Source organism: Leiobunum rupestre, chromosome 4, assembly GCF_980474605.1.
Source record: "Leiobunum rupestre chromosome 4, qqLeiRupe1.1.hap1, whole genome shotgun sequence".
In the NCBI taxonomy this organism is placed as follows: domain Eukaryota; kingdom Metazoa; phylum Arthropoda; class Arachnida; order Opiliones; family Sclerosomatidae; genus Leiobunum; species Leiobunum rupestre.
The window spans coordinates 35,957,093-35,984,800 of NC_143387.1; the positions used below are offsets into that span (position 1 = coordinate 35,957,093).

Here is a 27,708-nt window from a genome sequence, read left to right on the forward strand (position 1 = left end):
TATACGCTTCTTAAGGACTAGCGTTAATTAAAATGCGACTGTCATTCGCTGCTGGCGGCCCTCGTCAAATCCGAGACAGAAGCAGAAACGTCTCGATAATCGTTACGTCATTCGTTTCCGTTTCTCTTTTGAGCGAACCGCGCGAAGCTAGGCATCTACATACGTGAGTTGCCTATCTATGATTCATCCAGTCTGCTTCTGCCACAATGTACTCCGAAGATGGTTTTACGAGCGCTAATAAAACATTAGGCAATGGCATTAATAGCCTTCGTTTTGTAGATAAGAACTAAATTCTAAGGAGGATCTTTAAGTCATCTGGCATCGTCTCGTTTTGAGAATATGTCCCCAACATTTATCGGTTCATTCAATCATGATCAATCAAGTCTTCGATGCTAATCCCGTACAATTACGTGATCCGTCTTCTCGAACCAATTCGATTCCATCAGGGCTAAACTGCGCGGCGCAATGTACTTACCGCGAACAGATGCCGTAACTATATCGAAAACGCGTCTTCGCGGGCACCGAATGAATTTATAGCACTTCAATCTCAAATACATTCGCTAGTCGTCAACGGGACAGCGTGACAGTTACGTTTCGAGTTCATCTTTGGAATGTCCCTAATTTAAACCCGTCGGGCTTCTGTGATTGGGGTAAGAATCCGAGTAATCGAAACCGTACGCGACAGGTTTTTTCCGAGGTGAACGCTAATAGTCAGTGTAGGGAGCTGTTGGCTCGCGTGGCACGAATGTCCTACCACCACCCTCCTACGCATTAGGACCATGTTACCTAAGTTAATGGCTTTCAAAGTCGTTCGATGACTTAGGCAATAGGCCTAAGTATTAGCCTAGCTGATTAGTCTATAGCTAGTTGACTACTAAACGGCTTATATCTAGAGAGTAAACACTCACTTATTGTTCCAGCGTTGGTGTTACAGGCAGGCTCCAGAAATGCAAATCGGACAATCCACTAACAGCGTCAATAGTCTTGACGACGTCTTGTATTTCCAGTTCCTCAACAAACGCCGGTGTCTGATTCGTTGATAGTCCATTTGGTTGTTGATAATCGATGCGTAGCTTTTCTGAGCCGGTCTAGAGCGCGGGGTCAATTGGGACATAAGTTCCATCGGACACATCGTCCGCGGGTACTGGACGATATCTTACTTTCTTAAAAACAACAAAACGTAGTTGCTTCTTTCACCGGTAGTAAGAGTTCGAACGTTATTCCTAATTGTTGTTACCTTTCTAAGTTATATCTATTTTGGGACACCAACGTTGAATTACTGTATTTACATTATGTTTTTTTTTTACGATTAAAATTATTTTGAAATAAATAATAATTGTTCCGAAAAATATCATTGGTTTCAGACATAAAGAAATTAAAATATTCAGACTCTACAAGTGGTCTGATAACTGTCTTGGGGTCATTTTCACCTGGCGACATTTTTACGTAGCAATTGCGTATTTAAGATGGGGTGGGTGCTAAAATGCGCCAGCACTCAAAATGAAATGCGCACCCCATCCTAGTTCCTACACCCCATTTTCCTAAAAGTGTTGATATACATCGCCAGGAAATTAAATTCGGATCTCTTAAGAAGAGAAACAGTTTAATCCGCGGAATACAAGATGGTGGCAGGTCTGGCCAGGAAACTCGACCACAGGTCAAATCTGAGAAGGCTATACATTTAAGTACTCGTAAAACGACGGGAATTTCGAATTTGTCCGGTTTACAGTTGTGTTTGGAAGTGTCCTGCTAATTTCAAGGTTGGTTTGCAATGCGTAAAAGCTAAACCCATTAATACAATAAAATCAGTAAATGTCTTGAACCAATTGTTTAGATTCAATGATACCCCAATATCTTTCTTGCTGCTGTCCGCTTGTAGCGGCGTTTTACTATGTTGCAGACGAAAACGACGACGTAGAGAAATCTAATCAATCTTTTGTTAAACCCTCCCGTAGGAATGTATATTCCGCGTATGATTCTGTTATAGGTCTAATTCTAAGCACTTTTAAATTCACGTCTGAAATATAAGTTTGGAATATTACGCGGCTCACTTTATTTACGAAATTTAACACGTATAAACTCAACCGTAAACCGGTAAAATTCGGCATTTTAATATCAAAACGGCGTAATAAATAAACGATTGAATCAACAAACCAAAATATAATACATTTTGGCTGGTGGACTTTTAGAGTTAAATTGAAATTTAGGGGGGGGGGGGGGTGTTTAAAAACGAAACTTTCCTGTCACAAAACGTGGGAGAAGACAAATCGATCTCGAAGTCGCGAGCCTGAGCCATGTGCCGGTCAACACTTCATTGACCAATTTCGTCCATCATGTTCTGAAAAATAACGTTGCATTTTGTATTAGTTATTTCTAAATTATGCCCATTTGTAAGGGTATTATTTGCGTCGGTTTTAGTTATTTAGGGGGAAAACTCCGCGAACTCGGTGTACACTGACTGTGCTAATAACAGTTCGTGAACTCTTAAAAATCCGCAACTTTAACAGTACTAAGTACGCGAACACTTTCAGAATTTTAAATTATTTTTTGAAGTTCAACGGCATCGAACTTGGATTTCGATTAATGATATTTTACTGCTATTTCTGGAAATACTTCATTGTCTGTCAGTTGCCTATTACCTAGCCCATACACAACTAAAATATATCACAAATAAAAAACAATATGGAACTGTTCTCTCTATATAAGAAAATACCTAGAATGATGAAACACTTTTAAAATATTCATATTCATATTTCTAAAGTAAACCTTGCAGCCAGTAGACCGGTTTCGCCCTTTTGGGGATCACCTGTGAAGGAACTCTGGCTTTTCTCGGCAATAACTGTCAGAAAACTAATATACAACCAGGGTGCCATATTTCTTACCTTCATACCTTGAACTAAACTGAAATAGTCTTTATGAAAAAGCTAGTGACTGTCTGCCTTAGGTTTCGATATTTTGGCAATTTAAATAGTCAGAGCAAGGGTCCTCTGTGCATTATCTTCGTTCAGAAACCACACGATCGTAAGTCAGCACGCAACCTTCTAAAGAAAACCGATATTCTCGTCCAAAATACGAAGAAGAAATAAAATCACCAAATCCGTCCAAAACAATTACCAAAACCTCCCAAAACAACTCACCCAAAATCACTACCCTCAAACTCACCATAAAATAACCACCCTACAAACTAACAGCAAAATAACCACCCTACAAACTCACCCTAAAACCACCACCTACAAACTACCAGCAAAATAACCACCCTACAAACTCACCCTAAAACAACCACCAACAATCTAACAGTAAAATAACCACCCTACAAACTCACCATAAATCCATCACCTGGAAACTCACCCTAAAACTACCACCTACAAACTCACCCTAAAACCACCATCCTATAAACTCACCCTAAAACAACCACCTACAATCTCGCCCTAAAACCACCACCTACGAACTAAACCACAACAACCACCTACAAACTCACCCCAAAACAATCACCTACAAACTCACCCCAAAACTAACCCAAAAACAAAAAGCCGCCAAATACACCTACTTGACAAAAACCGCCTCTCCCGCCCAAAATTTGATTTCTAAAGTAAAATCGTGCCCACCGGCGACATCTGAATATTGAGTTTCGAAACGCATTTTCGGAAACTATCGCGCGACGTCTGTTGGACGAGACATTAACTTAATAAAATATAACGAGATTTTTCAGTGATTAATTTTGGTTCGTAATTAAGGTTACAATTAATTAACGTAACGAGATAACATTCTAGGTTGTAGTAATGGAAATTTAATTGGTTTCGGTGCGTTTATTCTCCGAGTCACCTATGTACAGAGTGATTAGTAACACTTACTTTATTGAATCGCGAATTGAAGCTCGATTGAAGGCAGACGCCTCGCAGACTGCTTGTCGCCACCGAAGATTCCCGCTGAGACTTTCATTCTGCCTTTCGCGGACAAAACACGAGCCAGACAACAACGCTTTTTACGCGATCACTCGTTAATAAACGCCACAACTGGAAAAGGCGCGTTGACCAAGAACGCGTTTCTCACTGGACTTTCCAGCGTAAAATACGCGAGTGACACTCCCTCGTGCTTAACTCGCCTACTTCGATTGAATTGGAACTATATTTAGACCAACGCGGCGAGATCTACTCGAGTACTGTTAAATGCCCGACACACGCACTAGCTCTGGGCTTTCGCGTCGCGCGTCCGAGGAGGCTTCCGTTTAACAACAGGGCGGGTTCATTGCCTGAAAGCTAAGGTCCACTCCGACTGACTCCGGGGGTGAGAAAGATGGGGGCGGATACGCTGAGGGATCGTCTGGGATGAAGGAAGCTCAAGAGCAGCGCCTGGATAGAGAGAAGCTCGCGAGTGGATCTCAAAGCTGGGGAAACACATGGTGGCGTGACTAGGCTTAGCGGATATCCGTCAAATTCCCAACACCATTGATATTTTAAAATTTATTGCCATTAGCAATCAAAAATCCAAGAATAATAGTTGAAAAATATATTTTATTTATTACGTTAGAGATTGTTCACGATATAGTTTGCGCATTATTCGATATTGTTCAAATATAACGTGATAGACGCCTAACGTAGCTGAAGTATTGAGCGAATGTAGCGCCATTGGCAGCTAGATCGCAGTGCCATCTGTAAATTGTTGGCGCGACTACTTTCAAATCCCCAATACTACCACTAGATGGCGAGAGCTCGCGGAACCCGGATAATTTCGAAAAAATTCCGTGCGGCTCCACGCTCTCGGGAGTAAGACGACATTTACTTAGAAGGTCGTGTCTTCCGCAACATTCTATTGCTGAGATACATCGCGAGAAATAGGACTGACACACTTAAGCAGGATATCGTCAATAAAACGTACAAGTAGACGTAGCTTCCGTAAATGTCTCTGCTGAGACCTGAAAAGCAAAAATAAATTTCTTTCAATTTCAACAAAGAACTTTTTAAAGCGACGCCGTCATTATCTAATCCATGAGCTATCTTTTATAGCTTCATACATTCGTATCACTTTGAGGGTTGTCAGGATATTTTTCTTACCAGTCTTTTCCTCGCAACCCTCAGTGTATTAATATACGCGTAAAATATCCGGAAGCAAACAAAAGCTTAACGAAGCCTCGATCCAATTGTATCCAATAGTTTAATCCCAAACACTCGTTTTAAATATAAAAAGGGCACGCTTTTAAATGGGTGCCTTTCAATTTAAAACCCTACGTAGAAAAATAAATAATATCGTTACCTATGATGGCAGGTATTCCCAGCTGCAGACAACCATTGAGAAAGAAACCGAAACCAAGTAAGGTACTCGTAGTATCGGAGCCAAAGTGAGACATTATGTTCGTTCGGATATTGGACGACAAAGCGTACGAGAAACCCGCTAAGAACACCGCGGAGTACAGAAGCCAACCTTTACCCACGGAAAGTAAAACGTAGCTAAAGGTGACAATCAACATGGACAGGGATATTTTAAGGTCGTCTTCCATTCCATTCCAATCGACGAGCCAGCCCGAGGGAAGAATGCCGCACAAGCCGCCAAAGCAAAGCACCACGTAGAATTTTGAAGCTTGCACAAACGTCAAACCAGAATCAATACCGTAGTCAACGACAGTATTGCAGACCAGACCGTGCGTAATGCCTCCAACCACCTGACAAAGCAACTGCGCGTATATACGATAATTACCGAATATTTGACGAAGACGTCCGTAATAACTAGACACTGGCTTCCGAACGCGCGCGTTTTCCAATTCCTCTCGTTCCGTTTCTTCTTCTTCCAAAATCGTCGTCAATTGCTCGAAACTGGCTTCCCTAATTTTATCTTCGGTGTCCGAATTACCGTTTACCTTTCGACAACAGGTTGGAGGGGCTTTATCACTCTCTTCGTTTTGAACTAGACGCAGTTGGTAGTCTCTTCGTATGAGATTGAGTTCGTTTTCCGTCAGGGACAACTCGCAATCCGGATGGTGTTCGCCGTCCTCGTATTCGTCAACTCGCTCGACGAGGACCCTAGGAACGGTATTCTCCGCGGGTGGCTTTCGAGCTTGGAAAATGAACAGTGGAAGAAATCCCTGAGCTTGAACGCAGCTGTAAATTATCCAAGAGCCACGTAGACCGTATTTGTTTAGGACGGCGGGGAAAAGCGCCGGATGGATGATCAGACTCAGCGCCCCGGCCAGCGAGTTTAACATTAAACCTTTACCACGATGGACGAAAAAATGACCTACAACGACTTCCACGGTCAAAGCGTTTTGGAGACCCGAAGCGAGACCTGGAAAAATAACTTTCAGATCTAAGACCAGACCTTTTATAGAGATTAATGGCGTACCGTAAATTACCATACAAAGAGAGAAATAATTGATGTAATCGGAAGAAACTGGTACCATCGAAGCTCCGAAGCATCCCGAGATGGAAAGTAGGGCACTCAAACACAGCGCGTTTTTGCCACCGAATTTATGCGACATGACACCAACAACGAGCCCTAAAAGAGTATCGTACACCAAACTAAAAAGATTGTAGAATAATATATGGTAATAAGCCTTTCTATAAAGTCATTACGCTTGCCGAACTTGTTTTAATGTATCGCTTTCGTCACGAGATACGTAGGAGTTCACAAGGAGACATCCCGAAGTGTAACCCACCGATTTTGTTCAAACTCTGGGGATTGGTAGACCTTCATGTAACTTGAAAAATCCTAAAGGGAATTTATTCAATGGGCAACCGTTTTGCCATGGCAACGAAAAATGTTTTTAACAACAACAAATGGAAATTTTCCAATTGAAAATAACATGGGATTCTGACCGATTCCTAGGACCCACCCTGTGAAAAATTTGAACAAATTTCAAAATTTCGAAAATGCCAAAAATAGAAAAAATAGATAAAAATTGACAAAAAAACATCAAATTTGATCAACTTTTGATCAATTTGAGGTCAAAATCCCATGTTATTTTCAATGGGAAAATTTAATATTTTGTGTTGTCAAAAACATTTTTCGTTGCCATGGCAAAACGGTTGCCCATTGAATAAATTCCCTTTAGGATCTTTCATGATACACGAAGGTCTACCAATCCCCCGAGTTTGGACAAAATCGGTGGGTTACACTTCGGGATGTCTCCTTGTCAGTTCAGTTTTTAAGGTTAGATCTAGGAGTATACATCCTCCTAGGTTAGATCTTTATAAAAAGGGTGACTCGTCGAATTTTAATAGGTGTTTCTATAAGATACGGAAGGTCACGTGTAAATGTTTTCGCTACGTCACTAGCTATAGTTATTGAAGATAGAGAGCGCGCGCTCGAGTCGATAAAGTTTTTAGAATTTAAAGTGCACGTGCGAAATGCGCGTGCCAATAAAGTGCTAAAAACCTTAAGCTCGTGATGCGGAGATAAACATTTAATGCTTTGAATTTTTTTGTTTTATTTTATGGAAATACCTTTTAATGTCTCGCTCAACTTGCTAAAATCTAGGAGCAACAAGCACAAGGAGAACGCAGCTAGCATTAAACACGCTAACGAAGGGTTGTGTACGAATTTCATTGGACGAGCGTCACGAGCCTTTACGCTGAACGTTTTACGGGCGGGGGGAAGACAAGTTCCGGATTTTCCCCTTCCGACGGCAGCAAGCGCTAAAGCGTCTAGACAATGAAAAATGTACGCAAGAAAATCCACGACTTTTGACGGGTTGCGTTCTCCTTGTGTGGGGTGTTGTGTTTGTTGCTATTAGCTAAAATGTTCCACGCGCTCTTTAATATTTCAGCGTAAAAGGCTCGCGCATTATTTTTATTACAGGGAAGACGCGCGAAATCGCTCGAGCCCATTTACGCTCAAATATCAAGACGCGCGTGTAAATTTAAACAAGTTGAATAAGACAGAGTTTACGCTAACGTCTATTGGCTGTCATAGCGAAACGTCACTTCTACGTCACGAGGGACGCGCCCGATACATCTAAACAAGAACGCCAATGTTACTTTATAGAAAGGCCAATTGAATATATACATTGAAAATCAATTTCACAAACAGATTTACATTTGATAATGTAACTTAATTAAATTTCCATTTGATTGTAACCCACTTTCATCGCGAAATCGCCAAGTATAACGGTCTGGTATATTGCCTGGAAGCCCGTACAATTTTAGGGCGCTCCATACGCTGGCGTATCGCGATATTAGTTAGGCCTAGAAATATCGCGCGGATGAACTCACCCGAAAGACAGGCAGATATGGTGTAGTAGCTCAAAGTTCTGGCAGTTTCTTCCCGAGTGAGATCGTAATTGTTCATCACGGCAACGAAAAGACTCCCTATGATATGATACAAACCGATGTTGGTAAAAGAGAACGCCAGAAGAAAGGACAAATTGAACCACGACGAGGGGCTATCGGGCAAACTGGGCTCGCTCCGGCCTCGAAACAATTCGCAAAAACCCATCTCGATCAAAATTGAGAGCTAATATTTCGCCTTACCGACGCAATATAACATGGCTGGAAATGGACAGTAATATTTAATGCGCTACGTTGTACGCGCGAAAGAGCGAAGTAACATTGACACCTGCGTCGTCTATATTACACGACTGTACCGTTGATTAAGCGGGGCGCCACTTACGTTATAGTAGCGCGACTACCCGAATAAATTAAGCAGTAAATAGAAACCGTACAGTTTTATTACTATAAGGAATTAATTGACGAACCAAGGTGCGAATCAATTGCGGAAGAATTTCAAAGCGTCGACGTGGGCAGCGAGTGCCAATCCTTTTGTAGAAATGAAAGCCGAAAAACAATATTGTCACAGTCAAAGTGCAGAGTGACATGGGTATGGAAATGTAAAAATAGCTGAAAACAAGTATCCCTGTAGAGTCCTGGAAGAAAATAAAATATTAATACCCGCGCGTTACTTATTACGCTTTTAATAGCATTATTTTGACCTATAATACTTGGACGGACCAATTGAAATACGAAAATGAGGAAAAATACAAGTGAAGCGGCCAAATAAAATACGTGGCCGAATCCCGAGAGACACGAACAGAAGCGCTGGTCGAGTAGCCAACCTCAAAGTAGAGTCCCGGGTACGTTACCCGCTGATAGAAGAAGCAAGTTAGAAGCTTTCGCGAGCCCGAGACCATTGTTCATGGAGAAATCTACTAACGTGGAAGATAGCAGGATATTACAGCTACCACCAACAAGATGACATAATTCCTTCCAACAAATTCATTCCAGGATGGTCATCGTCGTCGTCGATAGTTTTTACATTCGATTTTACGCCGGAAATTTCCAACTTTGGAGGATCCACTCTGTCCACTATCGTCTCGGAAGTGTTCGAAACCTCGAGAAGGATCAACGGGACAAACCTTTGGAGTATCATGGCGCTGTAGACGAAACAACATCCTTTTAAGCCGTAAGATTTCTAAAGAACATTGGCGTTTGAATGATACCTTGCATATAAGTGGACATGAACCGGGAAAGGTTTCGTAATAATTTGAAGCAAAATCGAGAAAGGCAAACCGACGGACAGAACTGAAAAACACATTTTTAAGCTCTTACGGTCTTACCAACCCCCAAAGAGAAACGGTAGACGTACCGTAGACGAAAAAGCAGGCGTTCAGATATTTAAGATTTTCAATAGCAACGGGAATCATGAAAAGCGCGAAACTTCCCAAAAAGGAGAAAGTAGTTGCCATATATTGAGTATTTTTTGGACCCAGTTTACACGTCACAAATCCCATCTGCCCGCCGGAAATATATCTTCGTGATCTTAAAAACCTTAGACTGATTAATAGTCTTTATTTATTTTACCAGACAGACATTCCGGTATTAAGAAATAGCTCAAGGCCACTGTGGTTTCCTTTCTGTTAAGTTGATAAGTGTCCATGATAGCGACGAACAAACTTCCGGTAAATCTACGCCCTTTTCAATTTCGGTTTCCGTAAAGAAACGGCAGTGCCAAGTGAGACCAAGATCTGGCAGAGTCGGATTTAGTGGGAATCGTTTTTAGCGTTGTTCCATATTCAAAGCGATAATCGCGCGTCCCAAACATGTCGAGGTAAAAGCAACTGCTGCGAAATCTAGTTTTATATTATGTTAAAACTGTCAAAACTTACGCGAGTACGAAGGATGACAGAGCAGGCCCGTACATGGGGGGGGGGGGGGGGGCGCCAGGGCATGATCAGCGCCCCCAAATGAGTACTTGAGCATCCCCAATCCGACCGACCGAAAACAAAATCGATTGCTCAATTACCGAAAGATATGATCTAAAATATAAGTATATTAATCAAAAAGGAAAATTACTTTTACTAGCGAGCTAGTATCAGTAGATATTTGAAACCATTTTACTATAGTTTTTGAAAATTGCTTTCGCGCGTCTCACTGCACCAGAAAAACTTTTCAATTGTAGAAATATTGAACCAGCTTATCAAAAATGTTTTCGTTTTGACGGATATTTTAGGGCTACAACCGGATACACGAAAAAGAGAAAAGTGATTAGACTCAAGGCATTGGCACCCCCAAAAAGAATTTGAGCGGCTGTGTACGGGCCTGTGACAGAGTTTGGAATGGGTCGTTCTTTCAGAAACTAGAAAGTTGGTTGGAAGAATGAAAGGCGTATTATGAAAACGTCATTTAATGAAGCGTAGTTTCGTATTATTTACAAATAATATACAGTTAGCGCATAAATTATAATCACAATGAAACGGGAGGATATATTTATATATATTTATATATAGTGAACATTTGGCCTTAGGTCTCGGAAGTGAGTCAGGTAACCTAGCTTGGACGCGTCTGAACCCTTAATTCGCGCTGATTAGTTAGCGTCGTTCGTAGCGAACCGAAAGTCCGTGACCAAGGAGAAATGGTCGGAAGGATACTGGTAAGAGGGCGTTCTTCCAGGGCCGACGTCACTCTCGGAAGGCAGAGCGAGCACTCGCTCCGGGACCAAAGAGTTCTTCGAATAGAAGACGTAGTCGATGGTATGGCAGTCTTCGCCCTCACCTCTTATTTTCCAAGTCGTGTAGGGTGGCTCCGACTTCGCCAGCGTTTTGGCGTTATTATTGCTATTGGCGCGGTCGGAGTCGGCCTTTTCGGAGTCGGCCGCGACCACCGAGGCGTAGGAACTGTCCAAGGAAAGCGCGGGATCGGACAAAACTGAGCTGTAAACGGGTTCAGTCGGTTCGGCGTTGAAGTCTCCGCTCAGGACGAGAGGGCAGTCAGCCGGGCAGTGGTCACGCACCCATCGAAGCAAGTCCTTGCCTTGTTCGTGCCGCAATGTGGGCAGTAACGGGCCTTGGCGAGCCTTAAGGTGAGTGGTAGCCACCGAGAGGGTTTGGCTCGAATCTAGGTGGACATTCGTAATTAGTAGGAGTCAAATATGGGTATACGTTCGGCGTGATTACCTTCGGTGTCCATGAGCGCGTCCACGGAGTAACGGCGGTGTCGTTTCCTTCTCCTTAGTAGAGCGAATATCGCCACTTGATTGGACGTACATCCCCAGACCTCGAGAGTTCGTTCGTGACTTCGAACCAATTCCCATTCGTTTTCGTTCCAGAAGATGGCGCACCCGTCGGGCCCGTTATTGCCCACGACGTAAATGCAGGGAGAGTCCGGTTTGGGACAGAAGATACCCTTGAAGCCCAAAGGTGCCAAAGTCGTCTCCAGAAACTTGAAGTGGTCGACTTCTTGAAGACACAGGATGTCTGGCTGGACCGTGACAATTTCCTCCAGGAGACGCCAGCGCCGAAACTTCCACTCCAGCGCCCCCTCGGGGCAAGCGACAAAGTTGTCGTTGCCGCAAACTTTGCCCAATGCTGAAACGGTTATTAGTTAAGAGTTAATACTTCGATCAAGATCGTGAGGACGTCTATATAGAAAAAAGAGGCAACCTTCGGATAAAACATTCCATTGAAAGATTCGAACGACGGAGGAGTCTTTGAGGATTTTCGAGGCAACCTCAAATTCGCCACTCCCCTCCTCGTTAATTTGGCTGTTCTTCAACGGACAAGTCACGAACCTCCTGCTGATCAACGGAGGCCAGTGTAAGAGTTCGGAACGGCAACGATTGAGCACCTCCTCCCAAGTCAGCGAGGAGGACATGGACAAATCGGAATCGGCTTTGTCTTCGTTCGGGATTTTCATGGCGGATGAAAAACTTCCCATTCTAAAAATAAATTCGCGCAAATCAAAAATCTAATACTCAACACGATTTTTGAAACTAGTTATTTCGGATTGAAACCGCGATATTGAAATCCTATTTTAAATTTGCCATAGAAATTATCTCGTACGAAAAAGGTTTAAAACTAAATAAACGGGTTTACCGATACTGTGTTGTTCTATTGTTTTTTTTAAACTCTTTTCAGGTCCGTTTAAAAATGAAACGAGCGAATTTTGTCGTTTTTTTAGTTATCCGTCTCTCTATTATTTTTGGGCATATCCCGGCGGTAATTCCTGGGTCAAACCGTCAAAACGCCACCAGTCCAACCCGGAAAACCGCGTGTCTAGGCGGGAAAGCACAGTTTCCTGATTGCAATCGCGCGTCTCAACGTCTGCGTACGCAAACTCGTCTCTTTTCATAAATTTCGAAATCCCGAAAAAGGGGAAACGCAAACTGATAAATTGTCAAAAGGGAAACTTTATTTTTGTTATTATTCAATGGGATAATAAAAAAAAACGAGGACCCGAATACAGTACGCAACGATTTGACGCGAATAAAATAAGATATTTTTTTGTGAAATTGAATAAAATTGAATAAATGGTCGTTGATACGCTAGCGATGAACGACTCATTTCAATTTGAAAGCAAAATCCTCAATTATTTATCACGATGAAAACCCGAGTGTATGTTTTAGGTATTTTATGTGAGAGCCAAATACGTTGAAAATGTCTCACCTTTCGACTCACTTAATTTTTTAGCTAATATTTAATTTTTCGCGTTAAAAAAATTAATACGATATCACTGAGCAGCGGTCACTGAAGTTTCAAAATTTATTAAGTAAAGACTATACGTAGCAGAGCATCTTAATTATCTCGTTAACTTTATAAAATTACTTCAAAAGAAATTCCATTTGCGTGTAAGAGTAAAGTCATTTCTAAATTAAAGAATTATAAACCATCATAATTATTTAAGTATGACATCAATTTCGTAGATTATTCGCGATACTTCTTATATATCGTAAATTACTAACATTGCGCGAAAATTATCGGTACCATAATATTATATTAGGTCATTCGTAATAAAGCTTATAAATATGAAGTGAAAAAGTCTTACCGAACCAAATAGTTAATAATCATCTTTTTGGTGGTTAGTGTCGGTTCCATGACAATACTAAAGCGACTATATATCTTAGTAAAAGAGAAAAAAAAATCTTTCAAAATCTTATAATCATCTGTTTGATGAGGATGCCAAAGGGGTTTAAAGTGCAGGCGTACTCAGCGAAATCTCAACAGCGACTGATTTGAAATGGCTCTAAAAAGGGAGTCCTCCGTTTCGGTGGGAACCCCAAGGTGTTATATTTCTAGGGCGTTCACTTTGCTTGGATTTTTCCCCCGCTTCCAAATCCGACTCGCTACCCCCGCCCCCCAATTTCTAGTAAACACGAGTAATAAGACCACTTTGATGTTATACCGCTCCCGAAAACTCTCGCTGGGGGCGCTCCAATCGGTTAAAAAGATGGGGGGAAAGTCGCGGAAGGTTATCGATACTCTACCAGCAACGATACCAGGAAGGCGTTGGAAGAGTAAGGCACGGTTAAAGACCGGTTCAGCGTCGTGGTCACCTTGCAGCAAGAGACAAAACATAGCCCACAAATTAATAAAGACAGTCGCGAAGACGATTAATACCATATTTTATTTAATTTAGCTTTAACTTATAAGCTCTAAATTTTGGTTAACTAGTTTAATCTCCTACCTACGTCGTGTTCTAACCAATAATGTTATCTTAATATTGTCAGTATTTAGCTTAAATAAAAGCCGTTACAAATAATAAGATTTACAACTGTCATTTCTCGTAAATACGGTGATCTTGACATTTTTAATACGCGAGATAAGGAAGATTAACCATTAATTTCGATATTTGATACAAATTGTTATTTTTTGTCAAGGATTTTTTTATTCTTGGAAAACACGTTTTCTTGAGAGAGTTATACATCCACCGTAATAGACTTACAATAACAATAAGCCTTGACCGTTTTTTGTCGTATTTTTGATAATGATGTTTGAAAGTAAAAGCGTATGCGGGTAGTTTAAAACGATGTTTCATTTGATTGTGTGTCAATCGGCGCGTTTTGCAAGCGCTCGTTATGGAAATATTCAAAAATGATCACTTTAAGAATAAGAACTAGACGTAGTTTTCGCTTACAGCGCGAACCAGTGTTGGAAATAAGGCGGTGGCGTCGGTCAAAGACCAGTTTATTTTGGGCTATGACCAGTAAATTAAATAGAATTTGGGGGGTTCACTGGTCATAATGGCCAGTTTATTTTTAATTAAGTGATAAAAGCGTTGCGCTCTCAGTTTCTCACAGCTAATGAAATTGCGGATTTTGACTCCTAAATTGAGCGTATTTCGTGGCATCTGGCAGTAATGCAATTTGACTAAAATCAGTCAGATTCATCGAACTAAATGCGAAACATCTAGATCAATCATTAAGAATATGTTTAAGAAAATAAGCATAGAAGACATTGCAATTTATTTATGACTTTTAGAAACAAAAAGAAGGTCAAAAGGAGTAAAACCGTTTTTTTTTTCTCCAAGAACCAGAAGATGATGAAATATTTTTTAAAGTTCGTTAAGAAATGTGCTAAATATCAAAGCTCTTTGGTTTGTGATAATTAAAACTCATTATAGTTCCTAATCGCTATTAACAATTCACTTTCAAAGGTAAAATAAAAGAGGCGAGAGAGGTGGGGCAGAAAAGGGGGGTCATTTAGGTTAATTTATTTTTAAGTAGGGGTATAGTGGTCACATCGACCAGTACTTTTAAAAAGCTTATTTCCAACACTGGCGCGAACGGGCTAGCTATTTTTATCCAGAATATGGCCAGACTGCCAGATTTGTAATATTTAGTATCTTTTAAAAACCTGAAAGTTAAAGACGTACCCGAGGCAAATTACCAGGGTTTCTCAAAAATGCTTTTTTTTTTTCAAATTGGAAAATGCAAAATACTTTCTCCATAACTCCAAATGCAAAATGTAAAATGGTTTTTGCAGCTCGAAATAAAAATACAAAATGCATTTTAAAAATGGGTTTTTCAAAAATGCACTCTGTTTACTTTTAATTATTAATATTTAAATAATTAATAATTAATGACTAATAAATTATTATTGATAATTAGTAATTAATAATAATAAAAGAAGAGATTTCAAATCATCCTCTCATGAAGCGGGGGAAATAAAGCGGTGGCACTGTACGAATGTTCGTCTGCTGAGTAAATGAATAACTGAGTATCGCCATCTATGACGAACTTTGTCTACAAGAGCTGCAATGATGGTACCAGAATAAAATAATTTGGAAAAAGCATTTTGATATTGTGAACAAAGAAAAGTAAAACAAATTTAAAACAATAAAATTTATTTTAAAAAAAACCAAATTATTGGAATAACTGTTCCTCCTTCAAGGATATATAAAAATCTAAAAATCCCCTTTAGGGCTGTGCGACTAGTGGTTTCAGGCAATCGAGTAGGGTATCGAGTACCAAATTCTTTTTCATCGATTACTCGAGTCGAGTAATATTGGAGTCGAGTAATATTGAAGTCGAGTCGAGTAATCGAGTACTTGATTAAGGGGAAAATTTCCCTTATTCGAGTCGAGTAACTAAAACAAAACCTCGAGTAATATTTTTAACGAGTCGGGTTATCGAGTACTTGATTAGGAGCTGGTTTTATTCAATTATTTATGAAATTAAATTTAAAACGAGTATAAAGTTACTTTCAATGCTGAAAAACATTCCTTTAATTTAAATGAAGCACAGTTTCTATAACTTTGTAGGTACTGTTTATTGCCCCCAAAAAGTTGTAAAAACCCCTCTTTGAACTTTGAGGCAAACGAGGATAGAAAAAACTAATACTCGACGAGTTTAGAGAGCAGCTTATTCGAGTAATCGGGTACCCAAATATGCAATTTTTGGTACTCGGTAATCGACGAGTATTCTCGAATTACTTATTCGAGGTCGAGTTCGAGTACTCAACCTCAAAAAAGGCCGAGTATTCGATGATGTTCGAGTACTCGCACAGCCCTAATCCCCTTACTTCATCTATAGTCGGTAAATGTAGTTTTTATGAAATCAGTGATGGGTGCGCTCCTCTCATTTCGAGCGGTTTTGGTCATTTTGAGCGAATTTAAGCGGTAAAATATCTTTTTAAAATAGTGCAAAACGGAAACGAGAGGAGAGAAAATTTTACCGCTCAAAGAATAGCGATAAGAGAGGAGCGAAAATTTTACCGCTCAAAGAAAAGCGATAAGAGAGCAGCGAAAATTTTACAGCTCAAAGAATAGCGAAAAGAGGAGCGAAAAAATTACAGCTCAAATAATAGCGATAAGAGAGAAGCGAAATAAATTACAGCTCAAAGAATAGCGATAAGACACGAGCGAAAAACAATTACAGCTCAAGGAATAGCGATAAGAGAGGAGCAAAAATTTTACAGCTCAAAGAATAGTGATAAGAGAGGAGCGAAAATTTTACAGCTCAAAGAATAGTGATAAGAGAGGAGCGAAAATTTTACAGCTCAAAGAATAGCGAAAAGAGGAGCGAAAAAATTACAGCTCAAATAATAGCGATAAGAGAGGAGCGAGAAAAATTACAGCTCAAAGAATAGCGATAAGACACGAGCGAAAAACAATTACAGCTCAAGGAATAGCGATAAGAGAGGAGCAAAAATTTTACAGCTCAAAGAATAGTGATAAGAGAGGAGCGAAAATTTTACAGCTCAAAGAATAGTGATAAGAGAGGAGCGAAAATTTTACAGCTCAAAGAATAGCGAAAAGAGGAGCGAAAAAATTACAGCTCAAATAATAGCGATAAGAGAGGAGCGAGAAAAATTACAGCTCAAAGAATAGCGATAAGACACGAGCGAAAAACAATTACAGCTCAAGGAATAGCGATAAGAGAGGAGCAAAAATTTTACAGCTCAAAGAATAGTGATAAGAGAGGAGCGAAAATTTTACAGCTCAAAGAATAGTGATAAGAGAGGAGCGAAAATTTTACAGCTCAAAGAATAGCGAAAAGAGGAGCGAAAAAATTACAGCTCAAATAATAGCGATAAGAGAGGAGCGAGAAAAATTACAGCTCAAAGAATAGCGATAAGACACGAGCGAAAAACAATTACAGCTCAAGGAATAGCGATAAGAGAGGAGCAAAAATTTTACAGCTCAAAGAATAGTGATAAGAGAGGAGCGAAAATTTTACAGCTCAAAGAATAGTGATAAGAGAGGAGCGAAAATTTTACAGCTCAAAGAATAGATAATAAAGAGAATCAAAATTTTACCTCTCAAAAAAGAGCGGAAAGAGAGGAGTTAAAAATTTTCCGCTCAAAAAAGAGCGAAAAAGGAGAAGCGAAAATTTGGCGAGCGCCAGCGGATATCCCACGAGCGAGCGGTTCTTTAATAAAAGTGCCCATCACTGGTAGAAATGTGACCTCGAGAGAATATTAGTAACCTGTCATAAGATCTAAATCCGGCAAAGCCATTTCTTTCCAAGTGTACATAATGACTCACGGTTGGGCGTGCTAAGAACTAGCAAATTAAGAGCGAAATTAAAGGACTTAAGCAAAAAGCCAAGCCAAAAGATTATCGAAAACTACGATGAAGTAACTAAGGTACAATGACGCTGATAACTCACTACGTTTGACGCGTAATTTCGCAAGCGTCGAGTAAAGCGGATAATTCAGCCCCGGTTGTTCTAAATAAGAGCTCTTTTCCAGCGGCCAATAAAAAGCTGAAGGGTCGTTGGGTATATTCGGTCTGGGTGTGGCGCTTTCCTTTAACAAGAAAAAATTAAACCATTTCCCCGTTTCTTTCCCCGCTCCCTTATCTCGACGGAAAAATTTAAATAGAGCCAAGCTGTCTAGTGTCTTGGAAAAAATTTAAATAATGAACGAAGAAATCGTTCAACGAGGTGTGTTGCGCGTGGCTGTGAACTTTCTCGGCTTTTTTGGCCCAATTCAACGCCATCAATGAAAACGACGCCTATCTCGGAAATTTATTAAAGGAGAATGGTGCGCCACGGAAATACTACGCCACGCGATGTTTCACTACAAACGAACTTGTTAAAAAGCGTAGTGCAAGCTTACACTTAACTCTGGAGTTTGATCAACGCGTGCTGCGAAGGGTATCCGTTAGCTTAGGGCTGATTTGCTTAAAGGGCCATAGATTCGATTGAATTTTAAAGGTGAGGCTACCGAATCACGTATTTTGGGAAGCGGCCAGGTATGCCCGAGTCACGTGATGGAAGGGGAGGAGCTAACAAAGCCGGTTAAAAGAGCGGACACTCAGTAACCTAGGAATATGAATGACCAGTAATTTACATCCTCCTAGCAGTAACCCGCCTTTATATTTTACAAATACTATAAATATATTACCGAAATGTTACGCTTATTTCAGTATTGGATTACTTATATAAGTTTGATTTCAGTGAATATTGAAAAATATTGTAGCGCTGAATTTTATTATAATTAATATTAAAATTATAACTTATTTGAATGTGGTTCGAATTTCATTTAACGTATAAATTTCGGAAATTAGGACACATTTTTATATTTTAAGCAATTCTGGTTTTTCTGGGAACGTACGCGGTGTTGCGATTGAAAAGAACAGTTCGTAACGTTCCCGTTAATTCAGTTACGAATTTAGAGACAGACTAGCAGAGTTGCCACAGTAATTTCCCGGTTTTCCTCGACCATTTTTAGAGATTTTCATTCGCCATTTTCGGGTCAAAATTAATCTTTTTTTAAATTTATATTTTACTTCACCTTATATTTTAGAACAAAGGTTATATGTTTTAACAAAAAAATATTGCAAATGACCAGAACTTTCAACTAGGCCTAACTAAATAAAAATATATACTAAAATTACTTTCAAAACATTTCTAGATAAAATTGAATTCCCTGAGCTTTCCCCAACGTTTCATACTTATTTTCAAAATCGTTTCCCTGACCCGTGGCAACCCTTCAAAGTATGAACCAGTTAAAGGAACCAAGCTTATATTCGTTAAGCTAGAACCCATACATGTGCCTTAATTACTACTTTGCGCGAGCTTTGCCATTTAGTAACTTATAGTTTTCGCACGTTCCTTCAAACGTAAACCACTTTTCGAGACAGCAATACCATATTTCATACCCTTTCTAACAAGCCGCCACTACAGTGGAAAACGCAAGGTCCTTTCTTTATACTTAAGACGGTGATTAATTTCCCATCTGGTCTCGAGTAATAAGGTACATTCGTCGATGGCCGATCCTGATTTCTCGTGATTGCACGGCGGGTTTTTTCTAATATCATAAAGCGTAAGGCATTGAACAATTTCAAGAAGTGTTTACATCCCCGACATAATGGTTATTATCATTTTGAGGGTCAATTGGACCATTTTTATCCGTAACAGGTTGCTTATACTCTCGTTCCTTCCAAAGAAAGAGATACAATTACTTTCGAGCCACAATACGCTTCTGCATCTGCTATTTTTGTTGCTTTCAAAATTGGGTTGACCTTCCGCCGTACTATAAACGACATTGGTACATTTCTAACCTAGAAAATGCGGGTGTTTCGACCTCGCGCCATATTTCGCCTTTTAAGCGAAAATGCTCTATGATTTCAAATGACAACCCGCACGAGCGCCGTCACGATCAATTCGTTTCGCAAATATATTGACGACTGGGTTGCGGCTCCGTTTTAAAGGAAATATAACCGCAAGTATTTCTGTCATTCCCAAATAGAGTTCCAATAATGGCCCTCCAATAGTTATTTTATATTTTCGGCGGAGCTTCGTGATTTTTCGCGTAGGTTATATTCCCTTTAAATCAAGTTCCAGTTTCCTATTTCATCCGATAACCTAGGAGCAACAAACACAGCACCCAACACCAGGAGAACGCAACCCGTCAAAAGTCGCGCATTTTCTTGCGTACATTTTTCATTGGTTAGACGCTTTAGAGCCTGCTGGCGTCGGAGGGAAAAATTCGGAAATTGTCTTACCCCTTTCCATAAAACGTTCAGCGTAAAGGTTCGTCCAATGAAATTTGTACACAACACGGCGTTAGCGTGTTTAAAGTCTAGCTTGCGTTTGTTGCTCCTAGCCGATAACAATCCGAGATTCTTTAGTTGAAGACTTTTACCGAAAAATTTCACTTTAGAATACGTTATCTTAATAGCTGCCATAAATATTTATAAAAGGCGACAATCTTTAAATGCCAAGACGTTGGTTAAGATACGCTAATCCTTTCGTCACGCTTTCGAAAGTGTCGTTATGAAATATGGAGGGCATTCTACCGGAAAACGGTAGCGACATCTGTGAGGACACTCGGAACAATCCGCAAGTATTCTAACAAAAAGCGTTTTTGTTACTAGTACCTTGTCGTACGATGGCGCCACTTGGATAAGGTTTCTTAAAAGTTTAATGTGGCATGGCTTATCCAACTGCTCGAAATAAAATAATCTTTTAAAGAGCAATGAAAGTGGCGGGGAGAAACTACGCGGTAGAACTGGAAAAAATTGCACCGTGACACAGAAGCTAGTACCTCTGGTGTTGCCAGATATAAAATTCAAAAATTGTTGAATTCTTGGCCAAATTATTTAACTAGCATTATGTAGGCTTGTTTCGAGAATTTGGCCACTTTTTAAAAATTAAAAGTTAATTTTAAAGATCAAACCACCAAAAATTGCCGTGGTTGACGTCTAGATTTAATTTAAACCAAGACGACTAATAACCTTTTTGGGCTGAAATGAAAAGTTAGTGGGTTCGAAAATTATTGAAAACAGACTGCCAATTAAGGGCAGTCCGGGGGTCATTGACTCTCAAAATAAATACTGGGACCCTTGAAATAAATAATTCAAATAGGGGTCCAGGGTCACCAGGGGCCCCAATTTAAATGAAAATCGTTTTAGAAAATTATATATATTATAAACTATTTGCTTTTCCGGTCGTTTCTGTATATCTTTATTTAATTTTAACTCCCCCATTTCACTCCCCACGAGTGAAGGACCCCAGTCAAAAATATCACTAGTTGCAAGTCTGATTGACAATATTGTAAGTCCTATCAGAATTATTGAAAATATGGTACGGTCTGTTGAAATTATTGCAAAAAGGCCGACCATATAGAACACTGGTGAAATTATGGTACGTTCTAAATTCCTAGCTAGAATTATTGAATTGTACGATAATTATGGTACGTCTGGCAACGCTGCGGGTACCTCTGGGGTTGTACGACAGCGCCACGGGTGCAGTTCCTCGGGACTAGTTCATGTCCCAGTTTGCATTTTTTCCAGCGCCACGGTGCAACATGAGCTGATTCAGCAACGTAGTTTAACCCAGCTTTAAAGCAAGTGTCAGCTCGACGTGAAGTATCTCTTCTTCTAACAGATGTCGCTAGCGTCGAAATCAAAATAAGGTGCTTAAGCTACATTTTGGCCTATAAGGCGGGACATAAAAGTACCCGTCGCGTTGATTGGCTCGTTTGTAATTTTGACAATAACTTAAATTATAGTAATTTTTAACAATATATTTTATATAGGATGTATAATTTAGGTTAAAAACCACTAAGTAGAGTATAAGTTGTCAAATTATAATACTCTACAATGGTTCTCTGACAACGTTATCGTTTTGCTGTTTTGAACGTTAGCTTCCCTTGCCATTAATAGATGGCACCACGCTCTCCAGTAAAGTCGTTATTTTCGAAGAATTGGATAGATTCATTGCCTTCTCTAATAACAAGGGCCTTATCATAGTGCAGGTGTCAATGAATGAGCCGACAGTACGAAGCAAATTAAAATACTTTGTCCAATCACGGAAAATCTGGCCTAACAGAAGGAATTTCTCAACGCTTATTAAGTCAACATTTAACGAAACCTCATGATCCATAAAATAACATTACGTCTTTAAAAAAAACTCTCAAAAACCCCTGAGAGTTATCAAAGACACTCCCGTTCTTTTCTATAGATCTCCACAACCGCGCGTCAAAACTAAAATTAAGCCGACACGTGTCATCGCCTTCAGAGTTCATGAAGCGCCATAAATCCGCGGATCTTCGGAAGAGTTCCGTTATAATCACCGTTTTCCAACTAAGCGCTCCGAGATTGAAGAAAAAAAACGTTACTGGCGGCATCCGCCAGGTGGCGGTACGGATTCCGACGAAGACGCGAAAAAATTTCTACGAGGTAGCGCCATCTCTTAACGGTTCCGCGAGACGCGTTTACACGCTTCGAATAATAAGTAGTTAAAATGGAATGGCTACTCATCGTTGATCGCGTTTTAAAACTTTCTTCGTTAATTTAAAGGGCCACCTAACGGCAACAATTTGCAACTAGGGCGTCGACTGAAAATCAAACCGGAAAGCAGGGAGGCAGGCAGCCAGCGAGAGAGTAAAAAACGGTTTCCGGTGAGAGCGGTGGATTTTAACAATTGGAACAGAAAAACGTCGAAGCTCGCCTTTTTTTGGACGCGCGCCATTGTTTCCCACTATTGTTCACTTTTTGTTTTATTCGGGGGAAAAAGGAGTGCATTGTCTAGGCTTTTATAGTCTAATAATTTCGTTGGGCCCAACCTACATTTATTTATCTCCACACACGATCTATTGTGAAGCGCCGGTTACCAAAAAAATGTCCCAATTTGGTTTTTATTAAATGAAGGTTAAATTTAAGACGATTTCGAAGAAACCATTTTACTTTTTTGAACTTGTACGGGAACAATTAAGGAAAATTGAAAATAAAAATGCATTCGTATTGTATTAGATGTCGAAAATCAGGGTCAAGATGTCATCAGTCCACCTCGGTTGGAATGTAAAACGCGTCGGCATGTCACAGTCATTAAGTGGCCATTAGGCTGACAATAGATGGAAAAGGGCGGCGATGAAGCGTTTATCAGGGAAAGACACCATTTCGAAAATAAAAATATAGGGTAAGGGCCCCCAGTGTGGCCACGATGCCCATTAGAATTGGTGCTGCCCCGATAAGAGGTACATTTATAGCTGGTGTTTGGAACCGATCCAATGTCCAGATGGAATAAAAAACACATTTTGTTTGGATCAAACAATTTGCATGAAATCGGAATAAAGTTAAATAAATAGTACATTTTGGGCCCAATTTCGGTAATAACTTTGGAATCTCCAAAAATGGCATTTCGAGATAAATATTTTTTTTTTTAATTCTTATGTAAAATAACAATACTTCAGTATTTAGGTAACTGAAAACTAGTGGTTAGGGGTTTCTTTTTGACTATCGCCAAAATTAAGTAAATCTCAGAATAATTTGACGTAATGCGTTTTGTACGTTTATATTTGGCTAAAACTCTTGGCAGAAACGCATTATGTGGAATAATAATACTGAGTAACGGCAACAAACACAGCACCCCACACAAGGAGAACGCAACCCGTCAAAAGTCGTGTATTTTCTCGCGTACAGTTTTCATTGGTTCGATGTTTAAGCGCCTGCCACCGCCGGAAGGGCAAAATTCGGAAATTGTCTTCCAACTGCCCGTAAAACGTTCAGCGAGTAGGCTAATAATAATAATAATCAGCTAGGCTAATACCCAAGGCACCACCCTAGGCCTAAGTCATCGAGCGACTTTTAAAGCCTTTTAACTCAGGTGGCCGGGTTACAATGCGTAGGAGGGTGGTGGCAAACCCTACATGTCACACGATCGAGCCAACAGCTCCCTACACTAACTATCCAATTAAATTTGTACACAATACTGCGTTAGCGTGTTTAAAGGCTAGCTGCGTTCTCCTTGTGTTTGTTGCTCCTAGCTATTACCCTGAGAATGCGGCTGAAGAAATTAGAGTAGACGAAGTTATACTAAATTAAGATTATTATTGGTTAATAACGACATAATGCGTTTCTGCAAATTTCCGACGGTCGTTAATGCGTTTCTGCGGAGTGTTTTCGAAACTTTTCGATTTTAATGCGTTTTTGCATTTTCACATCTCGATAACTAGACCAGCTAAAAAAAAAAGAACTTCAAATTTAGAATCAGCACCCTAAAATTATTATGAGGAGCATTCAAACTCAAAAAGTCAAAAATGGTCGATAATGCGTTTCTAAAACGTAGGGCAGCTTATGCAAATTTCGGGGTCAAATGAATTTACAAGTTTTCGCGTATTGAATGCGTGTACCAAAATGTAGGAAAATGGTTTTACCTTCTATTTTCATGTACGAAAATAGAGGAATATGTTAGGTCTACTTTCGATAATGTTCAGACGTAAGCCTCATCTTTGGAAATATCATTAACCGGGAGTTCATCACGCAAATGCAATCGCTTTCGAACGTTTCTGCAAAGCACGCAATGTCATAGTCGGTCATAGTTCTAACGCAACGTTTCCAAAGGCGCTCGAAATACCAAAAAAAAACCCCCGAGTTTTATCCAAAGCGTTTCAGTGTCCTGTTGAAAATCCCCATAGAAGAATATCGGCGAACTGTGCGAGCCAGGTTTTTCTCAGTTTTGAAGCGCCTTTGCAAACTGTGCATTACAGTGAACGCCACTACTGGGGAATATTTTGTTCTGTATAGTTTGAACACCCCCGTCTGGCATACATTTTCAATTTTATTTTAGGTCTATAACGTTAATTCAGCTGAAATATCAGTCCCGTGTTTTATTTGAGTGAAATCTTATTTCTTAATGGAATATAATTGTAAAAATATAATCATTAAGAAATATTTAGTTTACGACTTCACGTTTCAGGCTTGTGGGGGGGGGGGGGGGAAACAAACAATTTTAACGTTAAACTACTCGGTCGTGTCTAAAATATTCGTCATCATTTTTACTTAAATTATATGGAATCCTCAATTTATTTACCACTAAGAATTGTAAATCTTTCAAAGGGCAATTTAACGCTAGCATTAAAGCAGTAAACGCGGTTGACGCGATAAATTGGATCACCAGTTTTTGTCATACATTTTACCCAATATTTTCAAAAATATAAAAATTGAAGGATAAAATTGTAGCGCCTTACGTTACCTGGATGTAATCCAGGCTGCGATTCGCCTGATGTTACTCATGACGAAAGAGGGAGAGCTGGATGATCTGGCAGTTGAGGTGTTCAGTTCGCATTCGGCGCCTTCGTAGTTGCTATTGTCACTTCCATTTTGGAACTTGTCCGGTGCGGTCATAATATACTAATAATCTGCAATGACGGAAAATAAACCAAATGTTTACAAATTTTAAACTGATTTCATAACGAGCGTTTCAATGGGGTTCTTGTTTATTACGGTTTGTCGAGTTTGAGGCGGGTCGGCAAATCATGACACCGGGCGAATACAAGCAACCAAATCTAGTTTGGTTTGCACGCTTGGTTTCATCGAAAAGTGTTTCGGTTCGTGTGCCGAAAGTAAATAAAATTGCCGTTTCGTAACAACGCTACTAAATTAATTTATAAGCGTAACGGTTCGATTGTACACGTGGAAAGCCGTTGACATTTGGACGACTAACCGGGGCATTAGCCCTTTTTAATGGGGATTTCTCGATTTAATTGAAAATCTACACCATTTTGTTAAATTAAGCTCAATTATATTATAGGTTGTTCCTTTTTTGCTATTTCACTCATGAGCAGAGCGATTGAGAAAGCGCGCTTAGTATGTTAATTTAGAGGTGGATTTAAAACGTTGTTCATATTTTAACTTTAATATCTTGCTTTTTATCATCATAAATAAAATAATACTCTTGTTGTTCTACCCACGTTTTTACACACAACTCTACTTGGAATTTGTGTGCAGTGTTGCCGATGCCGCCGTATTCCACATATCTCTCCCAAAATTAGGCTTAGAAGCCCTTCTAAGCCTAATTTTGGGAGGGATATCTTAATCGAAAGGAAATAGCATGCCCTCGGTGGCCCGTTATAAAGTTTTGAAATCGGAGCAAAAAAGTTAATCATTTTTCCTTTAAGTGGTTATTCGCGATATTCGACTTTAAATCTACATACTTTTTTAAAGTAAGACCGACTTGTTTGAAAATTATATTTTTAGTTAGTACTGATCATTTGGGAACAACGTTTTGGTTTCATTAAAAAATTATAATTTTGAGTGAGATTTCTGGCCAATTCATGGGACCTCATAAGTCATAACCCTCTTACGCACTATTGTGATATTTTAATTTCGTACCAATTGATACAGGCGCCATCTAACTCCAAAAAACATGACTACCTTATTTCCAAAACCAGGTAACTCGAAAAATTCGGTTTGTCTAAAAATTAATTTAATTTAATTTAACGTGTTTGCGATTCGCGAATTTTTTTTCTCCAAAACCAGGTAACTCGAAAAATTCGGTTTGTCTAAAATTTAATTTAATTTAATTTAACGTGTTTGCGATTCGCTAATTTGTTTTCTCCAAAACCAGGTAACTCGAAAAATTCGGTTTGTCTAAAAATTAATTTAATTTAACGTGTTCGCGTTTCGCTAATTTTTTTGGTGTGTATTTAAATGTTCGTGACATCATGTTTTACTCTGTAGTTGATTTGCCGTATGTCGTATCCAGAGTAAGAATTGAGTGTATAAATATTTCGGAATGGAAAATTTAGAAATATTTACGAAAAAATAATTAAGTAATATCAAGAACGTATATATGTATAAGAACGTTGAACGATCAAATTGGCGCTTGGTGCCATGATGCAATCGGTTACAGAATAACTCCGCCCAAAAAAAACGCGTGCGGCGCGCGCTAAAGGTTAAAACCGTTTATAGTTCAAGCGCGCGCTGCACTCGGATTTTAGGGCGGAGTTATTCTAAAACCGATTCCATCATAGCCCAAGCGATGCCTTTTGTTCAACGTTCTTACGCATATATACGTTCTTGGTAATATATAAATAACATAATCAAATATCTATAAATCGACCTGTGTATACTAAAATCAAATGTCATTATCTAGAAAATACACGAAAATTATCTAAGGTTCAACGTAGAGCGTTGTTAATCCACCATTACATTTCTACACGGTCCATACAAAGGTTTATTCAAGGCGTAAAATCTCTAGATAACCTAGAACGGATTAATTTATCTTGAGGGAGAATGAAATTTCAACCGGCACGAGAGTGGGCGACGGAAAAACGTCACAAGCGCGTGCTTGAATGGGAACCAATGAGATAAGGGCTGATTTGATATTTTTAGGTGGGCGGAGCTTACTGTTGGAGCATGAGGGTGATTGGGAAACAGCGCTAAAAAGTGTCAATCTCCATCAGTATAAATACATTATCGATAGAACTTAAGTAAAAATAACTGGCCAGATTTTTATCAACGTGCAAAATTCTCTTTATTGCTATATAATTTATGATAACACACTAATCAGTGCAATCTACACGCAACAGACCAGCTGTTTATCTTGTATACAATAAAATTCTACTAAAAACACCTACTTTACGATATATATAAGAAATTATTATCCTCAACTAATATTTTTCCACTTCAACAACACTTGAAAAAGAAACGATATTTTTCGAGGGGCGGTTCGAATATTTTATCTCTTACAAAAGTGAATCGAGACTTGAGAAAACATCACTCGTTATAAAGTATTACAAAACAGTTTTTGTTCAATATACATCGCGAGGTTTTCACG

The 27,708-nt window shown here is 39.5% G+C and overlaps 2 protein-coding genes across 5 annotated transcripts in view; both read right to left on the reverse strand.

Annotated features, from left to right (window-relative positions):
• Window positions 1–4,531: 4,531 nt before the first annotated feature.
• Window positions 4,532–8,467, reverse strand: LOC149947579 (uncharacterized). The gene is made up of 4 exons (XM_090172425.1): window positions 8,202–8,467; window positions 6,334–6,486; window positions 5,251–6,276; window positions 4,532–4,912 (listed from the first exon to the last, which is right to left on the reverse strand). Exons 1-4 carry the CDS (start codon window positions 8,422–8,424, stop codon window positions 4,776–4,778), a joined length of 1,539 nt encoding a protein of 512 aa, XP_090028551.1. The 5' UTR covers window positions 8,425–8,467; the 3' UTR covers window positions 4,532–4,775.
• Window positions 8,468–10,599: 2,132 nt separating this feature from the next.
• Window positions 10,600–27,708, reverse strand: part of cu (NADP/NADPH phosphatase nocturnin) — a 28,272-nt gene continuing 11,163 nt past the window's right edge. Inside the window, exons 1-5 of one of the 4 annotated variants that reach the window (XM_090171292.1) lie at window positions 13,406–13,790; window positions 13,245–13,318; window positions 11,864–12,138; window positions 11,378–11,788; window positions 10,600–11,318 (exon numbers count right to left, since the gene is read on the reverse strand). In XM_090171292.1, coding sequence (XP_090027418.1) covers window positions 10,789–11,318; window positions 11,378–11,788; window positions 11,864–12,138; window positions 13,245–13,294 — 1,266 coding nt within the window. In that variant the 5' untranslated portion in view covers window positions 13,295–13,318; window positions 13,406–13,790 and the 3' untranslated portion in view covers window positions 10,600–10,788. Of the gene's footprint in view, window positions 11,319–11,377; window positions 11,789–11,863; window positions 12,139–12,295; window positions 12,589–13,244; window positions 13,791–25,122; window positions 25,289–27,708 lie in introns of those variants that run through there. The other 3 variants (XM_090171290.1, XM_090171291.1, XM_090171293.1) reach the window with 3 other exon arrangements.

What these genes read in the sequence shown, in the direction of transcription:
- LOC149947579 (XM_090172425.1), bottom strand. Translation starts at nt 8,424, where the DNA reads ATGGGTTTTTGCGAATTGTTTCGAGGCCGGAGCGAGCCCAGTTTGCCC. An exon ending in CATATCTGCCTGTCTTTCGG is followed by an intron (nt 6,487 to 8,201) that starts GTGAGTTCATCC and finishes ATACTCTTTTAG; the next exon opens with GGCTCGTTGTTGGTGTCATG. An exon ending in GGGAATACCTGCCATCATAG is followed by an intron (nt 4,913 to 5,250) that starts GTAACGATATTA and finishes TTTGCTTTTCAG; the next exon opens with GTCTCAGCAGAGACATTTAC.